This window comes from Heliangelus exortis, chromosome 23 (genome assembly GCF_036169615.1).
Source record: "Heliangelus exortis chromosome 23, bHelExo1.hap1, whole genome shotgun sequence".
In the NCBI taxonomy this organism is placed as follows: domain Eukaryota; kingdom Metazoa; phylum Chordata; class Aves; order Apodiformes; family Trochilidae; genus Heliangelus; species Heliangelus exortis.
In genome coordinates this window covers 6337272-6364625 of record NC_092444.1, presented here as the reverse complement: position 1 = coordinate 6364625, position 27354 = coordinate 6337272, and the positions used below count along the sequence as shown (strand labels likewise).

At 49.2% G+C, this 27354-nt stretch overlaps 1 protein-coding gene across 1 annotated transcript in view; it reads right to left on the bottom strand.

Moving 5' to 3' along the window:
• The window catches only part of MEGF6 (multiple EGF like domains 6), a 75367-nt gene extending 50370 nt beyond the window's left edge, over positions 1-24997 (bottom strand). Inside the window, exons 1-4 of the mRNA XM_071766746.1 lie at positions 24882-24997; positions 23115-23249; positions 19228-19337; positions 10810-10914 (exon numbers count right to left, since the gene is read on the bottom strand). Coding sequence (XP_071622847.1) covers positions 10810-10914; positions 19228-19337; positions 23115-23249; positions 24882-24967 — 436 coding nt within the window. The 5' untranslated portion in view covers positions 24968-24997. The remainder of the gene's footprint in view (positions 1-10809; positions 10915-19227; positions 19338-23114; positions 23250-24881) is intronic.
• Positions 24998-27354: the final 2357 nt, after the last annotated feature.

The following is a 27354-nucleotide window of genomic DNA, read 5'->3' as shown; positions in this document are numbered from 1 at the left end:
CTGCTACATTAAAAAAGGTGGAAGCCAAGACATTGCAGAGGACAGGCACTGCATTTCCAGCTATGGAAACTTTCAGCACAGCAGAATGGAAAACGGTTGTGTGAACCTCTCCAAACACTTCCCCTTGGAGAGAGCAGCATCCTTTTTTTTTTTTTTTTTTTTTGCCTTACCTCCTGTGGAGCACCCTGAGCTCTCCAGAGAGCATCCCAATCCCCCACCCAGCTCCCTTCCCACCTTCCCTGACATGGCCCTGATGGAAGTCCAGCCCAGGAGAAAGGTGGGAGCAGCAGGAGAAAGTTTTCAGGAAAGGAAGTTGGTGGCTTTGGTTTCCTTACAATGAACCTTTTTGCTAGGTTTGGGGAAAAAAAAAAAAAAGACCTTACAAACCATTACTAGAATAGAATTTTTTGGAGCATTCTGGCTGGGAAATACATGCAGGAAGGAATGAACTTCAAAAAGTCTTAGAAAATGGTATTAGACAGAACTAAATAAATAGTATGTGTCAAACAACACATAGGGAATCTCACATAAGCCTCAAATTTATTCTGATTAAAAGCCTTCATAAAGCATGAATATTTTCATACTGAATTTATCCCTAAATATGCCGTGATACACTCTGCATCCATCCTGCCTGCATGGCTCACTGTTCTCTTTTTAGCCATCCCTGGAGTTCTGAAATGTGCATTTTTAAAGAGTGTATCTTGTTACACCAGAGACCCTAAAGTGAAAAGCCATGTCTTCTTCTCACATAAGTACAAAACCATCTCTGGCATCCTTTCACTTGAGTCCTTGGAGTTTTTGAGGGATTCATTTTACAAGTTAAATGTAGAATATAATTTTTTTTCTGGGCAAGTTTTAATGGCAAATCATAACTGAGCTCCTGAACAAACAGCAAGCAAAACACATTTATGGCCTTTCCCACACAGGGCTGGTTTGGGCTGCACAAACCCATTACTTATCAGTGAAAGAGAAGCCTGACAGCATCCTGAGGTATCAGCAAACTGTGGGAATTCAAGCTTCTCATGATGAAAATGTACAGTAGAGGAAGTGATGGACAATTTGCAGCTGGGAAGGAGAGGAATCCCCTAATGACAGACATCTGGCACCCATCACCTCAGCATCTGCTGCACTGCAATCCCCTCACCTCCCAGAGCCCCACATTCCCTGTAACAGCCCCAGAACCTCTCATGCACTGCACAGCACCCAGTTAAACCAGCAAAAGGAACCTAGCATCCTCCCAGTCTCTTGGATGTATTGCCCAGCACTGCTTTATTTTTGGCCCTTTGATGCCTGAGGATCAGGTGAGGACCATGAATCAGCAGAGCTGCCTGCCAGCATCACTGAGTCAAGGCCAGCAGAGCCAAGACCTGGGTTGGACCTCTGCTAATGATCTCTCCAGTCTTTAGGCAAGCCACATAAATCTCTAAAAAAATAATAATTAAAAAAAAAAGCCCTCTTTTAAGCTGCAAACACGGGCTGCTCTGCTTCTTTGTTGTCACCATCCATGTCTATCAGCACAGCTGCACCTCAGATCAGTGACACAGTGACACAGATCAGTGTTTTCAGCCTCTGCCACTTCCAAGCCCCCTCTGAGAAGCCTGGGAGGAGGAATCCCAGCAAGGCAGATGCACTTTTTAGGGTAGAAAACCTCAACCCCCCTGCAGAGCTCCTGCTGGCCACAGCCTGTGCCACCCCAGCCACCCACCAGCCAGGAGCAGCAGTGAGCAGTGTCCTGCAGGGCTGCTCACCTCCCATCCCCAAAATCCATGGAAAATAAACCACAAGTGCAGCAAAGGGGCATCAGCCCCAGCATCTGAGCCTGCCAGACACCAAGGGGAAGGGGCTTGGCTGGCAGCTGCTTTGGGGGTGGGGGGGTTCAAATCCAGGCAGGGTTTGATTTGCCTGGCAGACAGAAAGTTAATGTGCATCCTCATACAGCAAACTAAAACCACCTGTTGGCCCGCAGAACCCTTTTTTTTTTTTTTTTTTTGGCCAGTTTCTGGAGACTTGAGGGTCTACCAAGTGTCCCTGTAGCCAGTGGGGATGTAAAGAGGTGGCAGAGGCCCCATGGAGCCTGCATGGTGCAAAGAGAAAACCTCTGCCCAGGCACACACAGCACGTGGTGTGCACTCTGAACCATGAGAAACTGCAATCCCATAAAATGCAGCATGGCTGGGAGGAATCCAGCAACACCAGGGCTGGGAAATCTGCCCCAGGGATGGATGGGTGGCCTGGAGCCCTGCACCCTGCTCCTGGACTGGAGCAGCAACCATAGAGAGAAGCCAGGGCCAGGCTTGGATTCCTGCAAGGATTGGGGCATGGGCTGAGGCACAAACTCCTGAGCCTGTTCTACATTCTCAGGAAAATGATTACCATCCAGAAGTACCATTTTTCACTGGTTATTTATAACATACTTCTCAGTAAAAAGTGACTCTAAACTCTTGGTGCCACCCTTGACCTGTCTGGGGGAGTTCCCAGAGGGGTTTTTCCTCCTCCATCCACTATCAACCAACTTAGTTTGGGTTCAGGCTCCAGCCTGAGCAAAAAAAAAAAACCAAAACAAAACACATTGTGCAACAGGAATGCACAAGCACCTGAATTTGGATCAGGGATTCAGGGAACCTCCCTGCCTCACTGAGCTCTCAGTAATTAATCCTCGGAGCACCTTTCCAGAGGGAAAAAAAAAAAAAGTGTTTGTAAGGACTGGAATCTCAACCTATGCTTCTTTTTGAACGGTTACACACTGATATTGTAGCTCTGAGACCAGAGGCACAGGCAAGAAAACAGAGGGCAACACAACAAACCAAGTGAGAATTAAGGGAGTCCTGTGGCTGAGGTGCTGATAAAGGGTTTCAGAAGCTGGTTCACAGATGTTATCACCTGCTATAAACAGATGCTTTGGAGAAGGCAGCCCATAATGAAGATGAAATATGAAAAAAAAAAAAAAAAAAAAAAAAAAAAAAGTTTTATCCAACCTTTCCAAACCCCAAAATTGAAAGCACAACCTTCTGGCTGTTTATTACAGACTGACCCTGTATTCAAGCATAAATGAATTCTGAACATTCCTGGCAGGATTGCAGCAATCCCTGTCTCCTCTGCTCTGCCCTCCCCTCCCCAGTGCACCCCCTGAACCACCTCTCGTGGTGGAACCAGCTCCTCCTGTCCCCTCCCCACCCCATCCCACACCCCCCTCAGACCCCTTGGGCTTCAAGAGGCAGCCAGGAGGCTGAGAGGTGGCCAGCGTGGGATGGCCCTTGGCTACCTGCACCTGGGGGATGGGCTTGTCCTCTCCCAGCCAGGATCCAAGGATTCAGCACGAATTCTGTCTGCTTGGCACCCAGTCTGGAGAATTCCTCTTCTTCTTCTTCTCACCAATTACACGATGGGATCCCAGTGGCCCATTTTTCTTCTGCAGTATTTTTCATTGCTTGGAAAATAATCCCTTCTCCTACAGAAATATCCCTTGACTCACCTCTGTGCTTCCAGCCAGATGGTTTATGAGAAGAAAATACTTAGGGCAGACTCCATAACCCTCCAAAACGTGAAGCTCCCCGATCCCCCTGGCTCAGCTCTGCAACTCGCTGAGGTTTTGCCAACACAATTTTTTTTTTTTTAATTGGTCACAGCTGGCTGCAAACACCCGTGGAAACCCTTGAAAGGAGATTAGAGCAGGGCCTGACACATCACCGTGGTGCTGGCACTGTCATCCTTCAGGAGGGGACCCTGGAGGGGGGGGGTGAGGGGTTTCAGTCCTCACTAAAGGGAAAACCCACATCCTTGGCCCAAGGTCCAAATCCCTCAGAACAAAGTGGAGCTTTGGTCTCTTCCAGGTGGCACAAGTAGTTTCCTTCCAAGCTTTTCTTACCCCTGACAGATCTCATGGCAAGAAGCAATAAAGATCTCTATGAAAATTCCCAGCTGGTGCAGTGTCAGCAATAGGATTCCTCTCTCCTGTATGAGCAGAGGGCTCCACCTCATCTGCAGGGCTTGAGCCAGGCATTTTCTGTCACCTTTGTTAAATGAGGTTCAACTCAATTAAATTAAATCCTTCATTCTTGATTTTGACCCAAGGAAAGCTTGAAAAGAATGAAGCAAGCCACGTTTTGAATGCACTAAACCTTCAAAAGTTTCCCCACTATGGTGTGCATTAACCAAACGTGTCAGTAATGGTTTTGCTTCTGTGTCTGCCCCATCACTCAGGGATGAAGCTGGGCAGCTTTAACTTTAACATCCAAAGGGCTGTTTGCTGTACTCCAGTTCACCTCTGGAAACTCCAGTCACACAAAGTCACTCCCAGGGTAAGTGCCTTGCACTCACATCCAGCTTTGTAGGGCTGGTGGGGGGGTGCAGGGCTGAGGAGGAGGCTGGACCTGAGCTCCCCACCAGTGGAAACCCAGCTAAAGCACATTTTCCCTTCTCTTCAAAAATCACTTCACAAAAGGTTTATTTAATAAAAAAAAAAAAAACCCAAAAAACCCAACAAAACAACAACAAAAAGCCCACCAAAAAAAACACCACCAAAAAAAACAAACAAAAAAAAAAACCAAAAAAAACCCCAAAAACTGAATAAACCCCTCCATAGTCTTGGCTTGTTTCCTCTCTGTTTCAAAGGGCTGAGCACTACCTGCTTGCCAGCTGTTAAATGCCTGGGGCTGGCTGATGGACAAGCAGATAGTGCAGGACACAGCAGAGCCCTTGTTCCACTGCCCCCTGAGCCAGAGAAGGAGCAAAATCCCAGCAGGCAGAGCCCTGGGCAGTGCTGGGGCTGGGAGGAACCTCTGCTGAGCTCAGGCTCTGCTCCCCTCCCCAGGAAAAGGCCAAACCTTTGTAGCAGGAGGCTGCTCATAAATAGAAATATTGGGACTTCTCGGGCGCTGCAGAAGGGCTCGGCTGAACGTGGCCCCGGTATTACGAGCAGTGGATTCTCTCCAAAAAGCTGACAGCTGAAGAACAATTGCTGCTCTTTAAGCCCACAAATGGATTTTAAATCGGCCTCGTGGACTGGAAAGCCCTGAAACATGGAGCACAAGGTCTTGTTGCTCTCACCCTGACATCCCGGGGTTCCCTTGGAGCTGGGAAGTCACCCGGGTCCGGACCAGCGTTCCCACCCGTGGTGCCTTTCCCTTGCACCAAGAACCATCTGCTTCCCGCATCCAACGAGAGCCTGCGAGGGGTTTTCCTTTGCTTCCAAAGGCCAAACCTTTCCCATTTTGACTTCGACACTTTTCCAGAGCTTCGTGGCTCCAAGCTTCCCTCTGGGAATCCCCTCCAGCTCCCTCCCGCACACACTGCAAAGGCTTCCAACTGAGCAGCCCCCGGGGATTAGCAGGAGAAAGAGGGTCATTAGTCAATCAAACAACACCACGGCAAATGGTCGTGTAAATGAGGGCAGTGCTACAAAGGGAAGAGACAAGAAGGGGATCCCGAAGCGGTGCCAAAGCCATTTCAGCTGGTCCTGCAGAAGCAGCCCCAAAATCACACACAGGCCCTGCCTGCTTACCCTTGACCTCTCCTTTGTGCAGAGCTAAAGAAGATTTGCTGGGGCCGAGCCTTCAAAACACAGCCGGGCTAATTAGGAAAGGTCCCACAGGAGAGCCCCAAAGCCTGAGTGTTGCTGAAACGACCCAACCCGCCGGGAAGTTCTGGCTCAGGAGCCAAGGGGCTGATTTACAGTGCCAGATGGAAGGCACAGCAGCCTTTGTGCTCCCTGTCCCTCGGATGGATGGTCCCTGAAACAGGACCCCTCAGCATGCAGGGGCTGGGGCTCTGCTGCCTTCCCTGGTACCTGGAGTTGACCAGAGCCCAAAATGTTGGGTGGTCTGGGGGTCCCTGGGAAGGCAGCACAGGCTTGGAGCAGAGCCCAGGCTTTCTGCCACCCCCTCCCTCCTTCCCTCTCAGCAACCAGCCCTGTGCAGAAAGGTCATTTACACCCAAGCTCGATGAAGAGAGCTCCTCAAGAGAGGCACAGCCCAAACCAAACCTCCAACACTCCATTTACAACCCTTTCATCTACCAGACACGGGAGATAATGAAGGAGTTGGGGACAACCCAGCTGCTTCCTCAGCTCCGAAGCAGCCTCTGCAGTCACTGTAATGCTGCTCAGCTCAAGCTTTGCCTCTGGTTTTCTGCTCCAGCAACCCCTGCTCAGGGCAGGTAGGAGAAGTCTCCACCCTGACAGCAAAAAGAGGATCAAAAGCCACTGAGATGCGAGGGAAAAGGTGCTGAAACCCAGAAGGGTCAACACGATGGAGAGCAGACCAAGCTGGAGCAGCCCTGGGGAGATGATTTAATGCAGGAGAAGAGCTCCCAATCATTATCACTTTCAACAGCTCAGGAGAGCAGGAAGGACAGCATCTCACCCCTGGAATCAGACAGCTTGGGTACTGCCTGCACCCCAGCCAGGGTAAACAGGGGATTGCTGCTGGCCTGGGCTGGCCAGGACAAATATCCCATGCTGAAAGGTATGATAAGAGTCTGGCAGGGAGAGAGAGTCCTGCCTTTAAACCAAGCGTGTCTGTATTTCTCTCCAGAAAAGAAAAAGTGATCCCAATAAGATCAGACACAGATTTCTGCAAGAGAAATGACACCCCAGAATGTGGCTGGGGAGCAGCTTCCTTCCCTCTAGGCTGTTCTCATCCCCCAGATGAGAACATCCCTCATCTTCACCCTAGCCAGACACTACACAGAATCATAGAATCATAGAATCCTAGGGGTTGGAAGGGACCTGGAAAGATCATCTAGTCCAACCCCCCCTGCCAGAGCAGGGCCCCCTAGAGTACATCGCCTAGGAACGTGTCCAGGTGGGTTTTGAATGTCTCCAGTGAAGGAGACTCCACAACCCCCCTGGGCAGCCTGTTCCAGGGCTCTGTCACCCTTACAGTAAAAAAATTCTTTCTGATATTCAACTTGAACCTCCTATGCTCCAATTTACACCCATTACCCCTTGTCCTATCACTGGTCACCACTGAGAAAAGCCTAACTCCATCTCCCTGACACTCACCCCTTACATATTTGAAAACATTGATGAGGTCACCCCTCAGTCTCCTTTTCTCCAAACTAAAGAGACCCAGCTCCCTCAGCCTTTCCTCATAAGGGAGATGTTCCACTCCCTTAATCATCTCAGTAGCTCTGTGCTGGACTCTTTCAAGCACTTCCCTGTCCTTCTTGAACTGAGGGGCCCAGAACTGGACACAATACTCCAGGTGTGGCCTCACCAATGCAGAATAGAGGGGGAGGAGAACCTCTCTTGACCTACTAACCACACCCTTTCTAATGCACCCCAGGATGCCATTGGCCTTCTTGGCCACAAGGGCACATTGCTGGCTCATGGGCATCTTCTTGTCTACCAGGACCCCCAGGTCTCTTTCACCTCCACTGCTCTCCAGCAGCTCAGCCCCCAACCTATACTGGGACATCGTGTTGTTCTTCCCCAAATGCAAAACTCTACACTTCCCCTGGTTGAATTTCATCATGTTTCTCCCTGCCCAACTCTCCAGCCTACACACAGTTCCAGTTTGGGGCTGTATTTCCCAAGAAGGTCTTGTCACCTCAAATACCAGGACAGCTTCTTTTATAGAGGAGAAAAATCATTCATTGATCAACCATTATGTGTCTCTGCCCAAAGCTGCCTCCAGCCTCCCATCCTTGAGTTAAAATCCAGCACAAATGGGAACTGACCAGCCCAGAATTTAAACCACCCCGAGTATTTCTAAGAGTGGAAGAGAAGGTGAGAATTCAGACAATTAGATTTCCACCAGAAATGTGTTGGGAAAAGTATCCACCAAGAAAAATAATTTACAGTAGTCAAGAAGAAATTCAGATGAAGGGAAGGATGAGTTTGTGGCTGGGACCTTCCCATATCCTCAGTCAGCACATTCTCTGTGGCAAGGACTGTGGCTTTTTGGAAAACGCTAAAAATAATGAAAAGCACCAAGAAACAGATTATTTTTTTTTAAAAAAAGTCACTTTCCTGCAAGCCAGAGCTAATACAGTAAGTTCATTTGTATTTTTGAGTTTTTCAGGAGCAACATCTGCCCAGAATCAGGATGGCAACAAAGGGTATCACAAAACTCAAAAGCCAGGCAAACTTTCAGAAGATGCAGCAGAATGCTCAGTCCCCCCAGGGACTCCTGTCCCTTCACCTGCAGGGAAGGAAAATGCTCCCTGGGGTCTGTGCCCAGGAGTGGCCAAGGGACAGGAGTTGGTAGCCCTCACATGGAGTTTTCTGCCCCTTTCCCAGGAGACCAGGGAGAGGGTGGAAGTCCCGAGGCAGGGATTTCAGGGTGTGCTCATCCTGCTTGGGGCTGGGCTCTCAAACAGCCATCTCCTTCCTTCCAGCCCTTCAAGTGACAACCCTGTCCCCTCTGTGATGTTTACAAACACTTGGGAGCAGGGAAGTGTTGTCCCAGCAGAAGGGGATGGCAGGGGCTTGGTTTTGCCCTGAGCACAAACCCTAAATCACTGGAGAATGAAAATAATTCGAGGCTGCAAAGGCAGAGGAATGTTCCCTGTTCAGCTTTGCTCTTTGGGAAGGCAAAAGAACAATTAACACTTTATAAACCGAGGGTAAGCAGCAGGAGGAATGGTTTATCCACTCTATTGCACATTTTTTCCCTGTTGCTTGTCATGAGCTCGCTCCAAAACCGAGAGCTTGGGGTTGTTCCTTCCTTTAGCTGGAAGTTGGGAAGCTTTGGCCATCCCTCCTCTGCTGCAGCTCAGCCCATCCCCAGCCCTCTGCCAAAACACAGGAGGGAAAGACCCAAGCACAGGTATCCAGGGTTGCAGCATCCATTTAAAAAGTGACAGGTACAGGAGAGATGAAAGTGTCAGATAAGGAGCTCCTCTGAGCTGCTGCTAAAAACATATTTTAAGTAACACCTTAAAGGCTCCAAACAAAGGCCAGAAATTCAGTAAGCTTCAAAAACTCTTCCTTATTATTGTTTTTTAAGCCTGTTTTTGCAGTTTGGTTCTTTGCTTCTAGGTTTCAGACAGAGGCATGAACCAAAACATCACCATAAATGTAAAATACACTGAGAGAACAAAAAGTTTTGCAGGGCAGTAAAGTGAAAGCTGATCTGCAGCCATCCCCAGGCTGACCTTTTAAGACCCAAAGCACCAATTTCAGGTCCCTGGTCCAAGGGGGGTAATTCCAGTGGAACAACAGATGTATTTTCTTCCTCTCCAAAATAAGCCAGTCATTTCCCTTTAAAAAAAAAAAAATATATATATATAATATTTGGGGGTCTCAGAAATGTGTGCTTTATTTTCAAAGCTGCAACCAATTATAATTGCAGGAATTGCTGAATATTTCCAAATGGGAAAAAGCTTTTTGCCTCTCAGGTTCTGTGCAGAAAGACACCCAACATCTCTTTGATAAATTTGATTAATCTGATAAATTTGTAGGAGAGAAGCTGTGACAAAAAGATTGCAGGGACAATTCAAAGCTTGTTTATTTCCGAGCTAACCCTGTAACAAACATGAGCCTGGGGACCCTGTGCATGGACCTGAGCATCATCCCTGCTCTAATCCTGATGGGGCAGAGGATGAGAGGGAAGAAATGTTCAGCCCATTGAGAGCTGTGTGTCACTGCCAGGATAAGGAATTGGGATCCCGGTTCCTGTTGTGTCTGCAGGGCAATTATTTTAGAAACAGAAAAAGCAAAACAAACTACAAATTGTTTTTATAGCCAGCAGCAGCCTCTTCATCTTCCTTAAAACCTGGGGTTGGGCTGACCCACAGTGACAGAGAGAATCCTCTTTCTTTAAAGGTATTATCTGAATGTGACTTAAAGGCCTTTTAAGCACTTCTAAATTGACATTGTAACAACAATTAAAGTTCCTTAGAACAGATGCACCATGAAAAATGAGCCAGAGCAGCTGCAGCCTCTGTGCCTCCTCCCGGGCTGGAGCAGCCAGACCTGGGCTCTGGCCCCTGGGTAAGACACAGACTTTGCTCCAAAGGATTAACTCCCAGGGTTTCAGGCTCTGCAGAAAAACCTCCTGCCAAGGACTATCCCAATGCCAACTCCTCTGCTTGTGCAAACTGCCCGCCCTGCCAGAGCAAGGAGCAGCATGTCTGAAGGAAGATAGAAAGTTATGGATGATTTAAAAAAGGGTCTTATTTGTTAATTTGCTGTTATAAGTTCAGAATGTGAATAACTGGTGCTGCCCTGTACCTCGCAGAGTGAGAGGGAAGAAGAAGGGCACAGATGCTCCTCTCAGGACCAGCCACATTTCCCTGCACCGGCAGGAAAAACCATCCCAGCTTCCAGCAGTTGCTTGCTACAGACTATCACGTTACCAAATCACAACATCTCTGAATTACCAAACACAGGAAACTCTATAAGCTTCAAGAGAGAGTTTGTATATTGCACGAAGGTTAATTAAATACAGCTTAGCAGCCCCCGAATGCAGCCGAGCCAGAGACACCACCGAGCTGGCTCATCAGAGCTCAACCGGGGCAGCCCAATTGCCACAAACCCCCAGGCTGAGCCATGACCCCAGGGTTGCTTTCTTTGACCCGAGTTTAATCAGCTTCCTTCTCCGATTCCAGCAAATCCCCGTGCTGATGGCAGCCAGGAATAAAGGCTCTGGACAGGAGGGAGCTGTGTTGCACACCAACTCGCGATAAGCATTTCCTTCCCCGCTCCCCCAAACATCACAGCGGCCAAAAAAAAAAAAAAGCAGAGGGCAGATTACTGGAGTCCTGCAGATAAAAGAGCGACTGGGATAGTTAAAAAAAAAAAAAAATTCTGAGGCATCTCTTGCTTTTTACCCCCGGAATAAAAGGCAGAATTTGGAGGGTGCTCACCGTACTGGCAGCGGGGTCCCTGGAAGCCCGAGGAGCAGTGGCAGAGCTGGGGGGATCCCTCTGCACAATTCCCTCCGTTGAAACAAACCCCGAGGCTGCAGACAGCTGCAAGGAGGAGGGAGAGAACAATTCCTGAGCTCAGGAATGGGAATATTCCTGCCCTCACCAATGCCCATTTGCTGATGAAGTCCCTGCAGCTCTGGAGCGAAGTTGGGGGGTGATAAAAACACTGCTGGAAAGTGTTCCACAGTTTGGAAAGGAGATTTGGGTTTTTTTGTTTTTTTTTTTGGTTGGCAATGCAATACTCAGAGGCTACACACAGGCTCTCAAAATTCAGGAAGTAAAATACTCCAGGCAGTACCTAAGGGATTCCTTAAAGTGGCTGAGTGAGGCTGCCCAGGAGAAATTCTGCTTTTCCAGTCAACAAGTGGGGCAAATCATCAGCAAAGAGCTCGTGTGGAATCATACCAGATCTCATGGCAAGAAAGAGGACTTAATTATTTTGACAGGAGAGGCACCTTTCAGGAACAAGCCAGGAGAAGCTGCTCCCCACCTCTCTGCTGAGCTTTCCTGGGGAGCTGGCGTCACCTTCTGAATGGGCCAGAGGATGAAATGGAGCTAAACTGTAAGTAAGGCTGAGCAGCCCCATTTCTCTGTTCTCACCAAGTGAAGTGTAAAATGGACACAGAGACAGAGAATGCTCAATTAGGCTTCTGAAATCCACCTTTTCAAATCATCTAAATATAACCACAAACAAGGATGTTTTCCCAGTGAAACGTCTATTCCTCGGAACTCAGGACATGCAGGTGCTGTATTTTATATTTCCTGTAGAAAATGCTCATCTGAAAAGGAGAAATGTTGTTAACAAGTGATGCTGTCATGTGTGCTGTGCTTTGTCAAAGTGTAAGGATGCAGAACAAGAGCCCATCTTCCTTTTTAAGTCCATTAAATGATTCAGACAATGAATTTTTCTCCCTATTCGCCGATCTGGAGATAGCTGTGTTGCTGGCCAATTTTCTCTTTACATTCTTTTCCCCCTTTTTCTTCCCCTTTTCACTTCCATTGAACAAACTGTACCAAAATCCAAGAACAATAGGATGGGGCAGGGATACATTCCACAGGAGCTGTGGCAGAGCAGATAAGAGGGAGCAAGAAGAGCTTCTCGTGTCCCCGCAGTGCAAGAGATGTTGTGGTAGGACCTGGTCCAGCAGTTCCCATTTGTCTGTCCCAAGATCCCACTCAGCCCAGGCTGCCCTGGGGACAACCCTGAGCCAGAAGCAGCAGTGGGACCCACAGGTTACAGCTGATGCATCCCAGAAAGGAATGCACTGCGAGTGCCACCTGTGCCATGGTCACCTGCCTTAGGGACCCTCCTGTCCCATCCAGGATCCAGAGAAGGGGATAATTTCAACCAGCTGAAATTACAAAAGACAGACCTGGCAATCCTAATAAAGCTGCTGGCTCAGAGGTGCAGATTTACTAGAAAGAGCAGAGAGCTGAGGGAGCCAAGAGCAGCTTAGCACTGGGATTTGCTGCGGATCCCACCTCACCAGCTGGAGCCACTTCCCAGCACAATGAGTGAACCATCAACCTCCAAACACAAAGTGCATCCTCAGGCAGACACCAAGCCTCTTAAGATGAGATTTGGTTTTGGCTTTCGTGGAAAAAAATGAGGTGGGGGGGGGTGGGAGTGGGGGGAGGAAAGGAACGTGATGTTTTCCTCCTGGTAGGAGAAAAGGCAGTGCCAAGGTTTAGCATGGCTCAAGGCATTTTCAAAGAAGATTTGGAACTTTAAGACCTAAGCACAAAATCAGAGGTGGGAAGGAGCAGGTACTCCCTGTGAATGGCTGGAGAGGCCCAAACCAGCACTTTGCTTTGGGGCTCAGGCAAAATCAACCCCCTGGGTCACATCCTCGGGCATTCACACACCTCCTGCCCCAGCACAACCAGCTACAACAACCCCCTCTGCATGGAAATCTGATAACCACACTGCTGTTTCCCACTATTCTCCTCCTGCCACTGAATATCAAATATTGGCTCTGGTTTTTTCCTCCAGAAACACAACCAAGTTCCTAATTTCTCCTCTGTGCTCTCCTTGGCTCTGCCTCACTCACTGCTCTCCTCCTGCCCTCTGTAGCTTCAGGTGAATGTGATACTCCACAGATTTGAAGGTTTGCTATAGAAAACCAAACTCTCACCAGGCTTTCAGGGTGCTTTTTAGGATGTTTGATCTAGCCCAGCTTTAACAGCACAGCTCCTCACACCCCTGGGTTTGGGCATTGCTCCCAGCTCCACCTCTCCAGCCTGAGGCTCCTGCTCAAGCCAACCTCATTCTCTCTGGCACCCAAAGCCTCCAAACTTTGCACCTCAGATGCATGAGAGCTGCAATGCTTAAGGCTCAGAGCTGTTTCTTTTAAGGAGATGATGATCTTTCAAACCCCCCCTCAAAAAAAAAAAAAAAAAAAAAAAAAAAGAAAAAAAAAAAAAAAAGAAAAAAAGAAAATAGGATTATTTAGTAATACAAAGGTAGCATTGAAGTCCAGCTACTCATCTACCCAAAGTAATGAGGCAGTGATGAAATGCTGCTGCAGAGAGACAGTTATCTTCTCATCTAGGGTTTTGCTTGCTTTTCAGAGCCAGGTACCCCCGGGGAGCATGGCAATCCCATGGCAATCCCATAGCAATCCCATAGCTGTGCAGAACACTGGGTGTTGGGAAACCCTTTGCCCAGCACCCTGCTCAGGGAGGGATCACAAACCTGGAGAGGCAGGAGGAGCTCCTGGCAGCCAGCACTCCCTTGGCACTTCCCATCTCCAGCTCTACGCCAAGATTTTCCCGGGCTGCAGCTTCCAAGTTTTCAGCAGCCCCGGGAGAAGGGGTGTCTGCTGCTTCCCCCCTCAGCTCTGTCGGATGGAATTGGCCGAGTGGCCAAAATTCCACAGTGAGGTGGTTTGGTTTTGCCTTGGATCCTTCACCGTGGAGCTCAGGAAGGTCCCAGCTCAGCTCAGCCTGGGCACACGGTGCCCCCTTTGCCAGCCCCGGGCTCAGCCAGACCCTGAGCACAACAATGGGAATTATCAGCAGGGATTGCAGCCCCAGAGGGCAGGGATTAGGAGGTAGGGGTGTTATTCTTGGCTATGTCCCAGATTTCCTCAATGAGCTGGACAATTCCCTGCTCTGTGCTCCAGGCTGGCACATAGAGAGTGGGAATCCTCATAACCTACTTCCCAGCCCAGGGGGGCTGAGGGTCTGTGGGGTTCCCTCCCTGGAGCTTCCCAAGCCTTCTGCAAAGCAGCTCCTAATTCAGAGTGGCAGCGTTTCATGCCAGGGAAATTTGGGAAGAGGGGAATGTTCTGGAGAACGGGGAAGAAAAAGCATAAAATTACAGAAAGCACCCTTGTCTTCTCTGTGGAGGGCTGGACAACAGCTCCTGCACAGCTGGATCCTTGGGGAGCCAGAGCAGAGGCTGATTTAGGAGCAGAGGGATGGAGAGGTCTCCTCCAAGGTGTGGGCTCACCCAGTTCCAGCAGGACAATCTCCCAGGGGGGTGTTGGAAGTTTACCCAGTGCCAGGCTCCATCCCAGGGGAAAGGTTCAGAAGTTCAGTCGAAGCCTTTCAGCTGACAAAACAATGAGCCTCCAGGAGCCAGGAGGTGATGTACAAAGGAAAGGCAGCCTAATAGGGAAATTAAATTGTTAACTGAACACATTTCCTGCCCAGCCTTCCAACCTGTATCACAACTTAAGGAGCTGCTCCCCTTGGGCTGGCCTGGATCCTATTCCCCTACAGGATAATTCAGCACCCTGGGGTCCCCCTGGGATAACACAGAGCCCTGGGGTACCCCCTGGGATAATACAAAGCCCCAGGGTCCCCTCTGGAATAACACAAAGCCCTGGGCTTGGCCAGGCACAGCCCTGGGTCCTGCTGGGAGCTCTGCCCCTGCTCTGGGAGGAGATGCTCAAGCTAAGCAGAGCTGGCAGGAGGCAGGGCAGTGCAGTGTGGGGTAACTCACTCTGGGGCCTTTTAATAGGCCATTTGTGACTAATAAAAGTTTTGATTTTAATGAGGCGATTAAAATTCAGCTGCTTTCCTCTGGGCCCTTGGGGATGCTCGGAGGGGGGGGTGTTTTCAGGGCGTCTCAGGCTCTGATATTTCCTCCATCAAATGAACATTAATTCTGCCTCTTTACCCAAGGACAGGGCTCTGCCTCTACCTGAGCTAAAACCCAAAGCAAAACATCATCCTAATGAGGCCTGGGTAAAAAATGAGGGTAAGAACAAGTAGGGAGAGCAGAAGCTAAACCCCTGCTTGGCCAGGTTGTGCTCACCCAGGCTGTGCCATTAAAAACCAATTAGTTAAAGATCACCTGGGGTCTTTCCACCCCACTCCCAGCTGCAGAGCCCCTCACACCTCAGCCTCCATCCCCAGCAGGACCCCTGGGTGCTGCAGGGCAGAGCTGGCACCCACACCTCCTGCAGAGCTCCCCAGTGCTAAATCTTCCAGCCACAGCCTCCTCTTTGGCCTCTTCCATACTTATTGCTCTCCTTGGTGCTTCTTTTCCTCCTCAGGGCATTTCTGGAGGTGGCAGGGGCTGGCCCAAGGACAGAGACACAATGTCTGTGGCTGAGCTCCAGCTCCTCCATGCAGACCAAGAGCTCAGACCTGGTGGGACTGAGGTTTTCAGCATCTGAAGCTGAAAATAGAGCCCCTGGGGATTACCAGACATGCAGACCCCTTCTCCTAATCAGCAAGGGCTTGAGCTGGGTTATTGAGCCCATGTGGAATTTAAGTAGCATCTCAGGGGCCACTTGAAGATTAGTCTGAAAGTCAATCTATCAGCAACCAGGCAGGGAAAGAACCTGATGCCATCCTAAAAATCCAGAGAGGATCTTGACTTCTGACCTTTTGCCTTCCCAAAGGGGACTGAGTGGGTGAATGCTCCAGGACAGAGGGCAATGGAACTGCAATAAACTCTCAGGAAGGGGACAAACTTACACCAGCTGCTTGTCCCAGGAATATTATTTCAGATGCTCTGAGTTCTTGGGGTGAGGCAGAAGCTGAAAGTCACTGGGACAGCTCTGCAGCCACCAGAGCAGGAGGGGACCTGCACAGGGTGGCCTCAGTTTGTGTCCTTCCTGCTAAAACATCATTTAACTGATCCTGGCAGCCTCCTTCTCACTGTGAAACACAAAGGATAATGGGCAGAAACAAGGACTTTGGAACCTGTTCCTCAGCTTATAGCCAGGCTGCAAAGCCTCCACCACCTCTCCTGCTCTTGGGAATGATGCACAACAAAGACACAAACAGGACACCTGTAAAGGAGAGATGACAAACACAGGGCAAGAAAACAACCACCAACAGCTTGTCCATCACCTGGGCTGCAAATCTGAAATAATGGAGAGAGCCAAAGCCTCCTGTCTCCAAAAAAATCTGCCCCTGCCTCTCCTTTTCCTTGCAGGGGGCTCTGCAGGGTGCAGGCATCCCCAGTCCTGGGGCTCTGCTCCTGCTGCTGGGGGTGATGAGCTGAGAGTCTGCCCTGAGCACTTTTATTTCCTTTCCTCTGCTTCCTTCCTGGATGGAATTACTCACTTCCTTGGCAGCAAAAATCATCACAGAAGGCACTTTTCTGAGTTCATCCGAGGTTATTATCTGCTGGCTGACAATGGCTATTAGGCACCTGGGGAGTTTCCTCTGGCACAGTGGGGTTGCTCTCCTGTGTTGCAGGAGTTTCAATGGGAAGAATAAAGATTGGTTGCTAGACACACCTTTTTTTTTTTTTTTTCCTTCTATTTTTTTTTTTTTTTTTTTTAAACCTTTGCTTCAAGCATCAAAGCCCATGGAAGGTACAGGCAGCCTCTTTACAGAACAAAAGCTGCTGAGCTGTGGGAGACATTTTCCTACATTGGAGGTCAATTACAACCAAAAAGGCCTTTACAAAGGCACAGGACACGGATGCCTTTCATTCCCTGGATGCAAGGCAGGACAGATCCCAGATGCTTTGTTGCTTTGCCTGCCTACTGCTTGAAAAAAAAACCTGCTTTTCTCTGCTGAGGGCAAGAATCCACAGCCCAGTTCAATTCCGCAAAGATCAGAGCTCCTTTATGCAGGGAGGCAGAGAAATAATAATAATAATAGTAGTAAAAACAATAATAATAATAATAGTAGTAAAAATAATAATAGTAGTAATAATAATAATAATAATAATAATAATAGTAATAATAATAATAATAATATACCAGAGGGAGCAGGTGCCATTCTGCATGCATGGCAACATTTCTTTCTCTGCCTATGCTCAGATAAACCTTGGTTTGATTCAAGAGAAGATTTTACTTTGCTCTCAACATCTCAGGAGCAGAGTTTGAAGTGAAACATTTCCCCAGCTGGACGTGGCAGCAGTGTTTAGGGGAAGGAGCTGGGAGCTGGGCAGCATCTGCCTCCCATGTCAGGCACTGCAGTCTGGAGGGGAAGGGGAAATGTGGGGCCTGTGGGGATAATGTTGCCTCTGCCTTTTGCAGTAAAAGCCTAAAATCATCTTGTATCCCACTATCTGCACGTCCCTGGCCTGACTCCTGTGCAGCCCTGAACACACATCCCAGCCTCTAGACACTTCCATGCCTGCTGTGCAGGGAATTACATGGAGCAAACACAAAGGAGGAACAAAATCAGCCACGGAATCCAAAAGCCTCAGGTCCTGGGTCTCTGCTGCCAAGCTCCTGAGTGCCAGCACCACCTCGCCCCTGCTTGCAGCTCCCTCTCTGCTCTGGGGCTGGTGCTGTCACATCCCCCACAAGATCCCATCAGACCTGAACCCAAACCCTGGGCAAAGAGAGGGGAGGATGAAGATCTCCAACCTCTGGCAGGGGGATCTCCAGCTCAATGAGCTTTAAAAAGAACTGATCTAGTACCTAACACACACCTTGCCAAAGCAGCTGAACCTCCCTTTGCAAAGAAAACCATGGGGGAATCCTGCTGTCAGCTGCAGGAGGGGGAACAGCCAGGGAGGATGCTCCAGGGAGTGAGCACAGGCTGCCAGGCAGAGCTCCTGCAGCTTCCAAGCCCAGTTCCTCAGCCTGTGCTGGTATCCCAGTGCTGCCCCTTCCAAGGAAGCAGCTCTTGGGAAAGCTGCTCCCAGCCAGCAGCCAGGCACCAATCACTGCATTTGTAATAAGAAGTCCACTCAGCTTTCCAGAACCTCTGCCCATGGCACCCTCTGAAACAGCAGCTCAGGCTTGATGCTCAACATTGAGTAGCATTTGGCAACTGGATAAATGGATGTGACTCTGAAAGTCCTTTCAGGCTGCAATGAGGAAATTCTCCAGAACCAGACAGCAATACAGGGCCCTTCCTGGGGAGCCAGAGGAAAACCCTCTGACACACTGCTACAATAAATAATAAGAATTTAAAAAAATATGTAAAATAAAATAAAATAAAATAGAATGAGTTGATAATGGTAATGATGATGATAAGAAGAAGAAAGGAGAAAGGAGAAAGGAGAAAGGAGAAAGGAGAAAGGAGAAAGGAGAAAGGAGAAAGGAGAAAGGAGAAAGGAGAAAGGAGAAAGGAGAAAGGAGAAAGGAGAAAGGAGAAAGGAGAAAGGAGAAAGGAGAAAGGAGAAAGGAGAAAGAGAAGAGAGAAAAGGGAAGAGGGAAGAGGAAAGAGTAAAGAAGAAAAGAAAGAAGAAAGAAGAAAGGGAAGAGGAAAGAGGGAAGAGGGAAGAGGGAAGAGGGAAGAGGGAAGAAAAAAGGGAGAAGGGAGAAGGGAGAAGGGAGAAGGGAGAAGGGAGAAGGGAGAAGGGAGAAGGGAGAAGGGAGAAGGGAGAAGGGAGAAGGGAGAAGGGAGAAGGGAGAAGGGAGAAGGGAGAAAGAGGAAAGAGGAAAGAGGAAAGAGGAAAGAGGAAAGAGGAAAGAGGAAAGAGGAAAGAGGAAAGAGGAAAGAAGAAAGGGAAGAGGGAAGAGGAAAGAGGAAAGAGGGAAGAGGGAAGAGGGAAGGAACGAGGAAAGAGGAAAGGGAGAAGGGAGAAGGGAGAAAGGAGAAAGAAGAAAGAGGAAAGAGGAAAGAGGAAAGAGGAAAGAGGAAAGAGGAAAGAGGGAAGAGGGAAGAGGGAAGAGGGAAGAGGGAAGAGGAAAGAGGAAAGAGGAAAGAGGAAAGAGGAAAGAGGAAAGAGGAAAGAGGAAAGAGGAAAGAGGAAAGAAGAAGAAGGAAGAAAGAAGAAAGAAGAAAAGAAGAAAAGAAGAAAAGAAGAAGGAAGAAAGGAGAAAGGAGAGAAAGAAGAAAGAAGAAACAAGAAAGGAGAAAGAAGAAAGCAAGCAACAACAGAAAAAAGCCAGATCCTTTGAAAGCCATTTTCATAGCATTTCTAGCAGAGAGGGGGTTGGCAGTGAGTGCCCAAACCCAGTGCCAGGCAGTGGTGACACTTACGGTGCAGGCAGCCGGCGTCCCCCCCGCGCTGGGACCAGCCCGGGCAGCACCTGTAGGCAGTCTGGTAGTTGAGGTGGTACCTCTGTCTGTAGCCTGTGTAATACCCCGTCCTGAAAGACAACAAAACAAGAGCCCAAGCCAGGCAACATCAGCTCCTGCAGAGAAGGAAGCTGGAAAGAACAGCAGTGGTAACTCTAGTTTGGGTGTAAATAAGAGGAATCTGGTTCTCAAGTGCACTGATGTTTCTTTCCACCTGTTCTAGCAATGATGCTAAGGAAATGCTTCTTAATTGTTTTTAATTGGGAAGACAAGAGACTGGAGGGTCCTCATAAAACCTCTGGCACTTTTCTCCTTTTCTAAACAATTTCACAGCTCTCAACTCCTCTCTCAAGCTACTTGTTAACAGAGAAAATTGAAGTTTGACATAAAGCAGGAATTTCAGTGCAGCATCAGTGAGCACGAGCAGCTCTCTGCAAGGGGCTGGTGAGCTAAAAACTTGTCTGGATCTTGCTGGGACAGGATGGTGGCCACCTCTCCAGGAGTGGTAGCCACAGCAGGGACACTGCTCAGGTAGAAGCTGGAGGTCTCTTTAACAACTCCTACCAGTTACTGCCAGGGAGGGAGTTGGGGGAAAAAAAGCAGAGATTGATCTGAAGCATAAATAAATAAAAGTGACACTTCTTTCCTGGAAATTTGATGTTTTGTATACGTGAAAAGTGAAACACAGACAAAACCTTTGAAGCTGATTTTTAAAAAGCTTCTCTGGCACCACATGAAACCACTCCAACAAAGCAAATCAGACAAACAACAACAAGTATTTGGCACAGCAGATGTGTTGTGCATGTCCCCTGAAAATATTTATCCTAACTCAGTCGAGTTGTTTGATTTTGTCTCAATGTTTCTACAAAAAAAAAAAAAAAAACAACAAAAAAACCCCAAAAACCAAACGGTGAACCTTGAATTCCCATGAAGGGAACCTCTGGGTGCTCTGCTGTGCCAGCACATGGAGCCACAGCTGAGAAGGAGAAAAGCAGACACCATTTTGGGTTGGTTTTTTTTGGTTTTTTTTTGGATGAGCTGTTAACAAATTATGAAGGAAAGGTTTGTGTTCCAGAAGCAGCTGAGAAAGCAATTTACAGACCCCCAGCGCCAGCCAGCACAGATCCATCTGGATCCTCCTGGTACCAAGAGCTGTGTCCCAGCCCAGGGCACGTTTGGGAAGCACATGAAGGGTGTAGAGTTGTGCTAAGCATCCAGGGCAGGTTTCACCCTGGAAAATTCCATCCTTTTCATCCCAAAGGAGACAGAGTGCATGGCAGCAAGCAGGCTCCTCCATCTGCCCTGCCTTGGCTCAGAAATGAGCCTCGGAAATGAGGGGGGAAAGGTAGCCTGAGAAATAGTAGGAAAAATATTGAATGTGGGGCAGCTCAGGACTCGAACACAGATCCTATGAGGAGAGGCTGAGGGAGCTGGGGCTGTTCAGCCTGAAGAAGAGGAGGCTCAGGGGAGACCTCATTGCTCTCTCCAACTCCCTGAAAGGAGGATGGAGCCAGGGGGGGGTTGGTCTCTTTTCCCAGGCAACTCTCAGTAAGACAAGAGGGCATGGTCTTAAATTGTGCCGGGGAAAGTTCAGATTGGATATTAGAAAGAATTTTTTTTTTTAATCCTGGGCTCCTTTCTGCCCCCAGCAGCCCCCTGAACCACCTCATCTTGGTGGGCTCTATCAGGCACATCAGCTCCTTAAGTCATCCCAAGTGGGTTCTCAAGGAGATGCAAATATTTTGACAGCCTCACTTGCCTGCTGGTATCTGGATGTTACAGACTGGAAAGAACTGCAGAGGAGATACTTTATCTTCAACGTTTCTGTTTTCTTTTGCGTTTTAAGGAGTCCCTGGCACAGAAAATGTTGAATGAGCCAGAACTTACAGAACCCAGGCTTAAAAACCCTGCTGGGTCCTGCTGCTGGAATATCCACTTCCAGTCCCTCTGGAGCAGAGCTGTCATCCCTCCAGTTCTCACTGCTGAGGGCTGAGCAAGTACCTTCTCTTGTTACCTACCTGGGGACAGTGGCAGAGCCAGCAGCAAGCACCCCCCTTCCCCAGGAGGAAGGAGAAGCTCAGCCCAGGGGATGCTCTGCTCACCCACCCAGGAGCAGGCACTGGCAGGACTCGTGTCCTGGGGCTGCAGAGAAAGGTTTGTGCTGATTTTTAGGAAATGTTGCTTTCAAGTCCTTTTTACACAGATAAAACCCTCACAAAAACAACTGCTACTGGTTGGGGCATGCAGGAGCTCTGCAGGGAACTGCCCAGATCCTTGGATTGCAGGTGCTGGGTGCTCCCAGTCGTGTCCATGACCTGGGGGCCAGTTTCAGGCCAGGCCTGTGTGTTTCAGATCCTGAAGCTGTTAATAGGCTTCCCGAGCTGCCAGGGATGGCTCCAACTGGAGCAGATCCAGGGGGGGAGCAGGGGGGGGGTCACAGCATCCCCATCCACACCAGGCTGCTCGCTCCACTGCCCTCGATTGCTGGGCACAAGGGAGCTTGGCAAGAGATCTCCCAGCTACTGGAATAAGCTTGCTGTGATGGCATCTCCCAAAAGAAGTTTAGAGTCAGGGGATGCAGGGCAAAACCTCATCTGAGGAAAGGTTTGGCTGCACTGGGTTCTCCAGTTCCCTGAGTAAAATCCCTTCCAGCACCTCTGGGCTTCCCCTGGGTGTTTTCATCAGGATGAGTTTTAGCACTGGGCTGTCCTGAGTCTTCTAAGGAAGCAAGGCAGAAGTTTTTTCATTTCAGTTCCTTCATTTGCAATGCCAAAAGCAGAGAGCAGAGAACTGAAGGGGCAGCTGGGTCTGCAGAGTTCCCAGCCTTTGAAGTGGAAGCAGACAGGGCACCCATCATTTCAAAGTCCTTTCTTGAGACGCTGTCAAAAGATGGACTCTCTTTGCTCCGTTATTACAGATATCATCACCAAGATAATTACTGGCAATTACAGGTTAGGAAGAATTCCTGAAGTCAAGACTTAAAAGCTCTCTCTTGTCCAAGATGCTTCTTTGAAACTACCACTATCATTATCATTTTGTAGAGCCTTGTAACTGCCTAACGAGGCCGGAAAAGGAGACGGAGTCTGGAAGATTGGGCACGGTGCAGTTTGGCTGCTGTGTAGGTAAGAAAAGTGCATTATTTGCACTGCTGCACGTGTTCACAGCCCTTCTGCAACCTCCCCTTGCTTGCTCCTCTGAGCACAGTCCTGCTCACGGTGCTAAAAGGCAGCCAGGACCCATCAGCAAAACCTGCTGCCCAGCACCACAGCAGCACTCGTGCTCCCAGAGCATCACTTGCATCACAGACACATTGGTTTATTATGGGTTTTAGACTATGCACAACAAACCTCGCTGGGACCCAGCTCTGTAAAACTTTACAGGGCCACTGAGTTGTCTCTGCTTTGAAGCTGAGACCTTTAAAGATGCAGGAACAGTGCACGTGATGGGATTCGGTCGCTGCACGCCCATGGCATGCTGATAGGAAGCAGATGGAACACACCGTCAGCAGACTGGAAACAGCTCCCCACAACAACACAGATTCTTTAGAACAAAAGGGGTTTAATCTCCTCTTTGGGAATTCCTGAACAGTGTCAAGACTTTCAGTGTCACAAAGATGCCAGGTAGGGTCAGAAACCCCTCCAGCTGGATGAACTTGAACTGGTTGAAAATTCTCTCGTAGTCTCCTGGTTTTAGCCAAGAAAAGCATCCAACAGAAGAAGATAACTAATAAAGCATCTAATAAATCCTACTCTTTACAGCTAATCCGTGGGTTCAGAGCACATCACCCCCCACTTACAGCCAACTTCCATCCCTCGAGGAGCAGAGCAGGCTGGAAGGCAGCCACGTACCTGCGCTCGTAGCCCGCGCACCACTGCCGGCCCCTGCAGCTCTGCTTCCAGACTTTGACAGTGTGGGTGAAGGCCTGGACACAGGGCTGCTGGTGTCCCACCACTGCCAGCTCCTGCTCAGCACAGACGTTTGGCCTGGCAGAGAAAAACAGGGGTAAGGGGCTGCACGCTGCTGGGGGGCTGTGGTGCTTCCAGCATCTTCACAGGCACCAGCTGTGGGCAGCTTCATCTCCTTAAGGTCGTATATTACGTGAATAAATATGATGCAGTGAGTAAGAAAATGAGGAAAATACCATTTGCAAGTTTATTTCTTCTCTAATCCTAACTCTTTTTACCCAAACACAAGTTAGTAGTTTGAACTGAAATGAAAAGGGCAACACTTGTCCCTGACTTCATAAGTTTTGAGCCGTTCACTATTTGGGACTGCTTCAGTTGCTTTCAGTTCTTCAAAAGGGACTAAGAGCTTTCAGAAAAAAGAGAAAAAAAAGAAAAAGAAAGAAAAAAAAGCAAACACTTTCTATGAAAGAAGTTAAGCTAAATAATTTGGAAGTGGTGAAGCATAGAGATTGCAGCTGGCATCTGCCTGCTGCAGGGCGTTCAATCACACCGCTCCTCCAGCAAGCCTGGCAGTGCCTCTGGGATTAATGGCATCTTTCCTTCCTTCCCCCTCTGCCTTCGCTCTCAAACCTCCTCCCCCCGTCCCCACATGTGGCCACTGCTGAGCTGCTTGGCTCGCAGAGCTCCGCACACATCACTTCACCCGCACAACAGCCCCGGCACTAATGGTGAGGGCCAGAGGAGCTGCTTTATTCCCCGAGAGCCTCCATCCAGGCAGAGCTGAGAGCTGATGGAGCGGAGTTTCCCTGCCCCGGGACCTCCTCTGCTCTCAGCCCGCGGGCACCTCCCTCACCTCCGGGCAAAGGAGATGAAAGGAAGGACAAGAACAAGGCTGGAGGCGGCACCGGTTTTGGTGTCACTGATGTCGGTGGAGAAAGGTTCCCGTGTGCCCCTCGTGTGTGTGTGTGTGACAGGCACCGGCTGCACCCCCCCTGGGAAGGGACAGCACTTCCCAGGCATTTTCTTTGGCACACAGCTCATCCCTAGCGTCTCATCCAAGGAGCACAAAATCTCTGCCACGGGGAGAGGAGGCATCTCCTTGCCAAGCCTTTATCTGCTGAAAAAGCCTCCTTTGCCATCACAAAGTTTAAACAGCAGGGAGGGCAGCTTGGAGTTAGCACACCATGCAACACTGGGTTCATTTACAAAAAAGAATTAGAGCAATCCCCCTGCATCCAGACATCATCTTCTGGCAGGGGACCAAGTTTGCAAGGAAGTTTTCCAAAGAAGCCAAGTGATTAACACCAAACTGTAACTGTAAAATCTAATTAAAAAGAACAGACTACATGCTGCTAGAGTAACAGCAAAGGGGGAAGGAAACATGCAGTAAGAAAAAATACATAAAGTGGAAAAAAAAAAAAAAAAAAGTGAGTCTGTGAAGAAAGGGCCAACAATTTACACAATTATCTCCTGTTCTCACACAACAGCAACACTTCAGTTAAAACCAGTGTGAGCTCCTAGAAGCAAAGACTACCCAGATTTTCAGATTTCTATTCACCTTTATGCACATCTGGTACCAGATAAAGAAACCCAGACCAGCCCTCCCTCCCCTTCACTCCCTCTGCTCCTCCCTTCACCCTTTCTCTTAAAACACTGCATTTAGCTTCTGCTTTACAAAACCCACTCCGTTTCTCTTTTCTTGCTACTTACATGTGGGGCTGAAGTGTATTCCCAGAAGCAAGAGAAGGTATTTGCAGGGCAAGGATGAGTGACAGTGCCACCGCATGAAACTCCATCCCAGCAGCTCCTCTGTCCCTGCCAAGGTGCTCCCAGTGGGTGCCTGGAAAAACCTCACTTCCTTCTCAAGCACCACTTCCCAGTTCCTGCTCCTCACAGGAGGACACTCTTGGCTGTCTCCTGCTCCCAACTTGCCAGTTTCTTTTTTCTTGCAGAGGACAATGCTGTGGGAATTCCTGCTCAGGGAGAGCAGACTCCTAGATGCTTCCTCCTCCCATGTGGGTTCAGCTCAGCGAGCTCCTTCAGTCCGTGGGAAATGATTATAGTGCAGATTGTTGCTGGGTTTTTCCCCAAACCAAACCTGGCTTCTTATGCTCATTTGCTTGTCGTGAAATGCACTGAAGTGACTTTTCCTTCTGGCATTTGCTTCTCGACAAAGCCCAAAGACCTGGTGGCTCACAAGACCTGGGTTTTGTCCAGCAGTGAAGCCCCATGTGGGTTTAGCTGGAGTCACAGCATAAAAACCAGCACTCAGCAAGGGAAGGGGAAAAGGAACAGTGCTCTCCTGCACCACAAGAAGTTCACCTCCCCGAGGGCTCCTCCAGGAGCAGGCAGTGTCCTGGGTCACCCCACCAGCACAGCTGAAGCCATCCTGCTGCTGCAGCTCCTCACTGTCCTCCGGAGATGGCATCCAGCACCTCCTGCAGACGCTGAGAGCAGCTCCCCTGCATTTCAAGGGAGCAGCAAAACTTCCCTCCTGCCTTTCCCAGGTCTAGCTCCTTTCCCTCACATGCTCTCTTGTTTCTTTTCTTGCTGACAGTCAGAAATCCCTCCCACCAGCTGTGTCCAACCCCGAGCAGAGGAGGGGGGAAACCCAGCAGAACAGTAGCAGAAACCACTCGGGTTTGTGTCTCCGAAGGCAGCTCTTTTGCACTACCCAAGGCCAAGTCTGCACACACCACCCGGGACCCCTTTCCCAGCAGCTTTAAAAACATCCCACGGAGATTTGGTCTTTCCTTGCACTCTAAGAAATAACAAAATCAATCACTTCATTCTGCTGGGCATTGAAAGAGAGAGGGGCAGCTCCAGTCTGAACCCTGCCAGAGTGCTGCTAAATGGCCAGATCCCAGGGTGGGAGATGCATTCACTGGGCAAAGAAGAGCTGGGGAACAAGATTAAATTGCTGTCTGCCTTTCCCCACAGCACATAAAGGGGTGTTGGTGAGGATTCTGCTGAAGCTGCCTTCCCTCCAGGAAGGATGGGCACAGGGTGGCTGAAAGGGTGGGATGGGGAATAAGGGAGAAGAGCAAGGATGCTGCACTGAAACTCTCTGGCTTGAAAAAGCTGCTTCCAAAGTCCTTCACCAAGAGTGAGGAGGAATCAAAGCAGCAGCCTGGCTGGATAGAAAGGTTTGGGCAGCTTCAGTGCCCACATCACTTACAGATTTTGCCATTGAAAGACAACCATTACATCAGTAATGAGCCTTCTTACACCTTAACCCCTCCACAGTCACAGCAGTTGCATAAATCGTTTTGGTCAGAGAAAAGAAGGGTAAGAGGGGCTAATGTTTTCCTTTAGAAGGATCTGCCAAGCCTAACAGTTGGGAAGACAAAATCTTTCATTGTTCCTGGAAAAGAAAGTCAACTACATAAAGATATTTTAGAATGATGGAGAGGGTGCCAGGATCCAATAAATTCAGGTCTCCATTTTCCTGTCAGGACATTAAAAGTTGGGGCTTTTCTTCCAGTAGGAAACCGTAAGGCTGCTCTCAACCTTACTTCTGCTACCCAAAGGTGTTCTTCACACTCAGCTGATCCTCTGCTTGGGTCCAGCTTTGGCAAACAGTGCCGGGTCCATGGTAATGGGGACTTGGACATCCAGGGAAAACCTGGCCAAGGGCGAAGGGGAGCGGAACCTCCAGGCAGGGAGCGGGCAGAGCCTGGAGTGTGGCTCCCTCTCCAGGTCACGGCTCGACTCATCCCGGTCCAGCCACAGCTCCCAAAACTGTTCCAGGTGACAATCCTGGGTCCCCCACGGGCAGGAGACAACTTACTAAGGGGATTCAGGGAGGTCGGGAAGCAGGAGGCAGGGACAGAGATGGGGTCACCCCCCCCTGAATGCCTGCAGAGAGGGGAGGGGGCTCTGTGGGCAACTCTCGGGGCACAGGGGGACACAGAACCAGTCTGGCCACACTGCCCTAAGTCACCCTGAAGCAAGCACAGGCTGCAGAGAGGATGGTGGAGAATTGGTGGAACACATGTGAAAGATGGGTATCCGAAACCCAATCCTGCCTGTGAAGTCAATTTCATCTGTTTTCAATTTTGTACCATTTCCCAGCACAATTGCCTGGTGAAGATGTCATCCTCTGGCTCAGGGTAAAACAGCCCTGGAAAGTGGTCAAAGATACAGTACAGTTCCATAAATAGTGATGATAATATCTGCAATA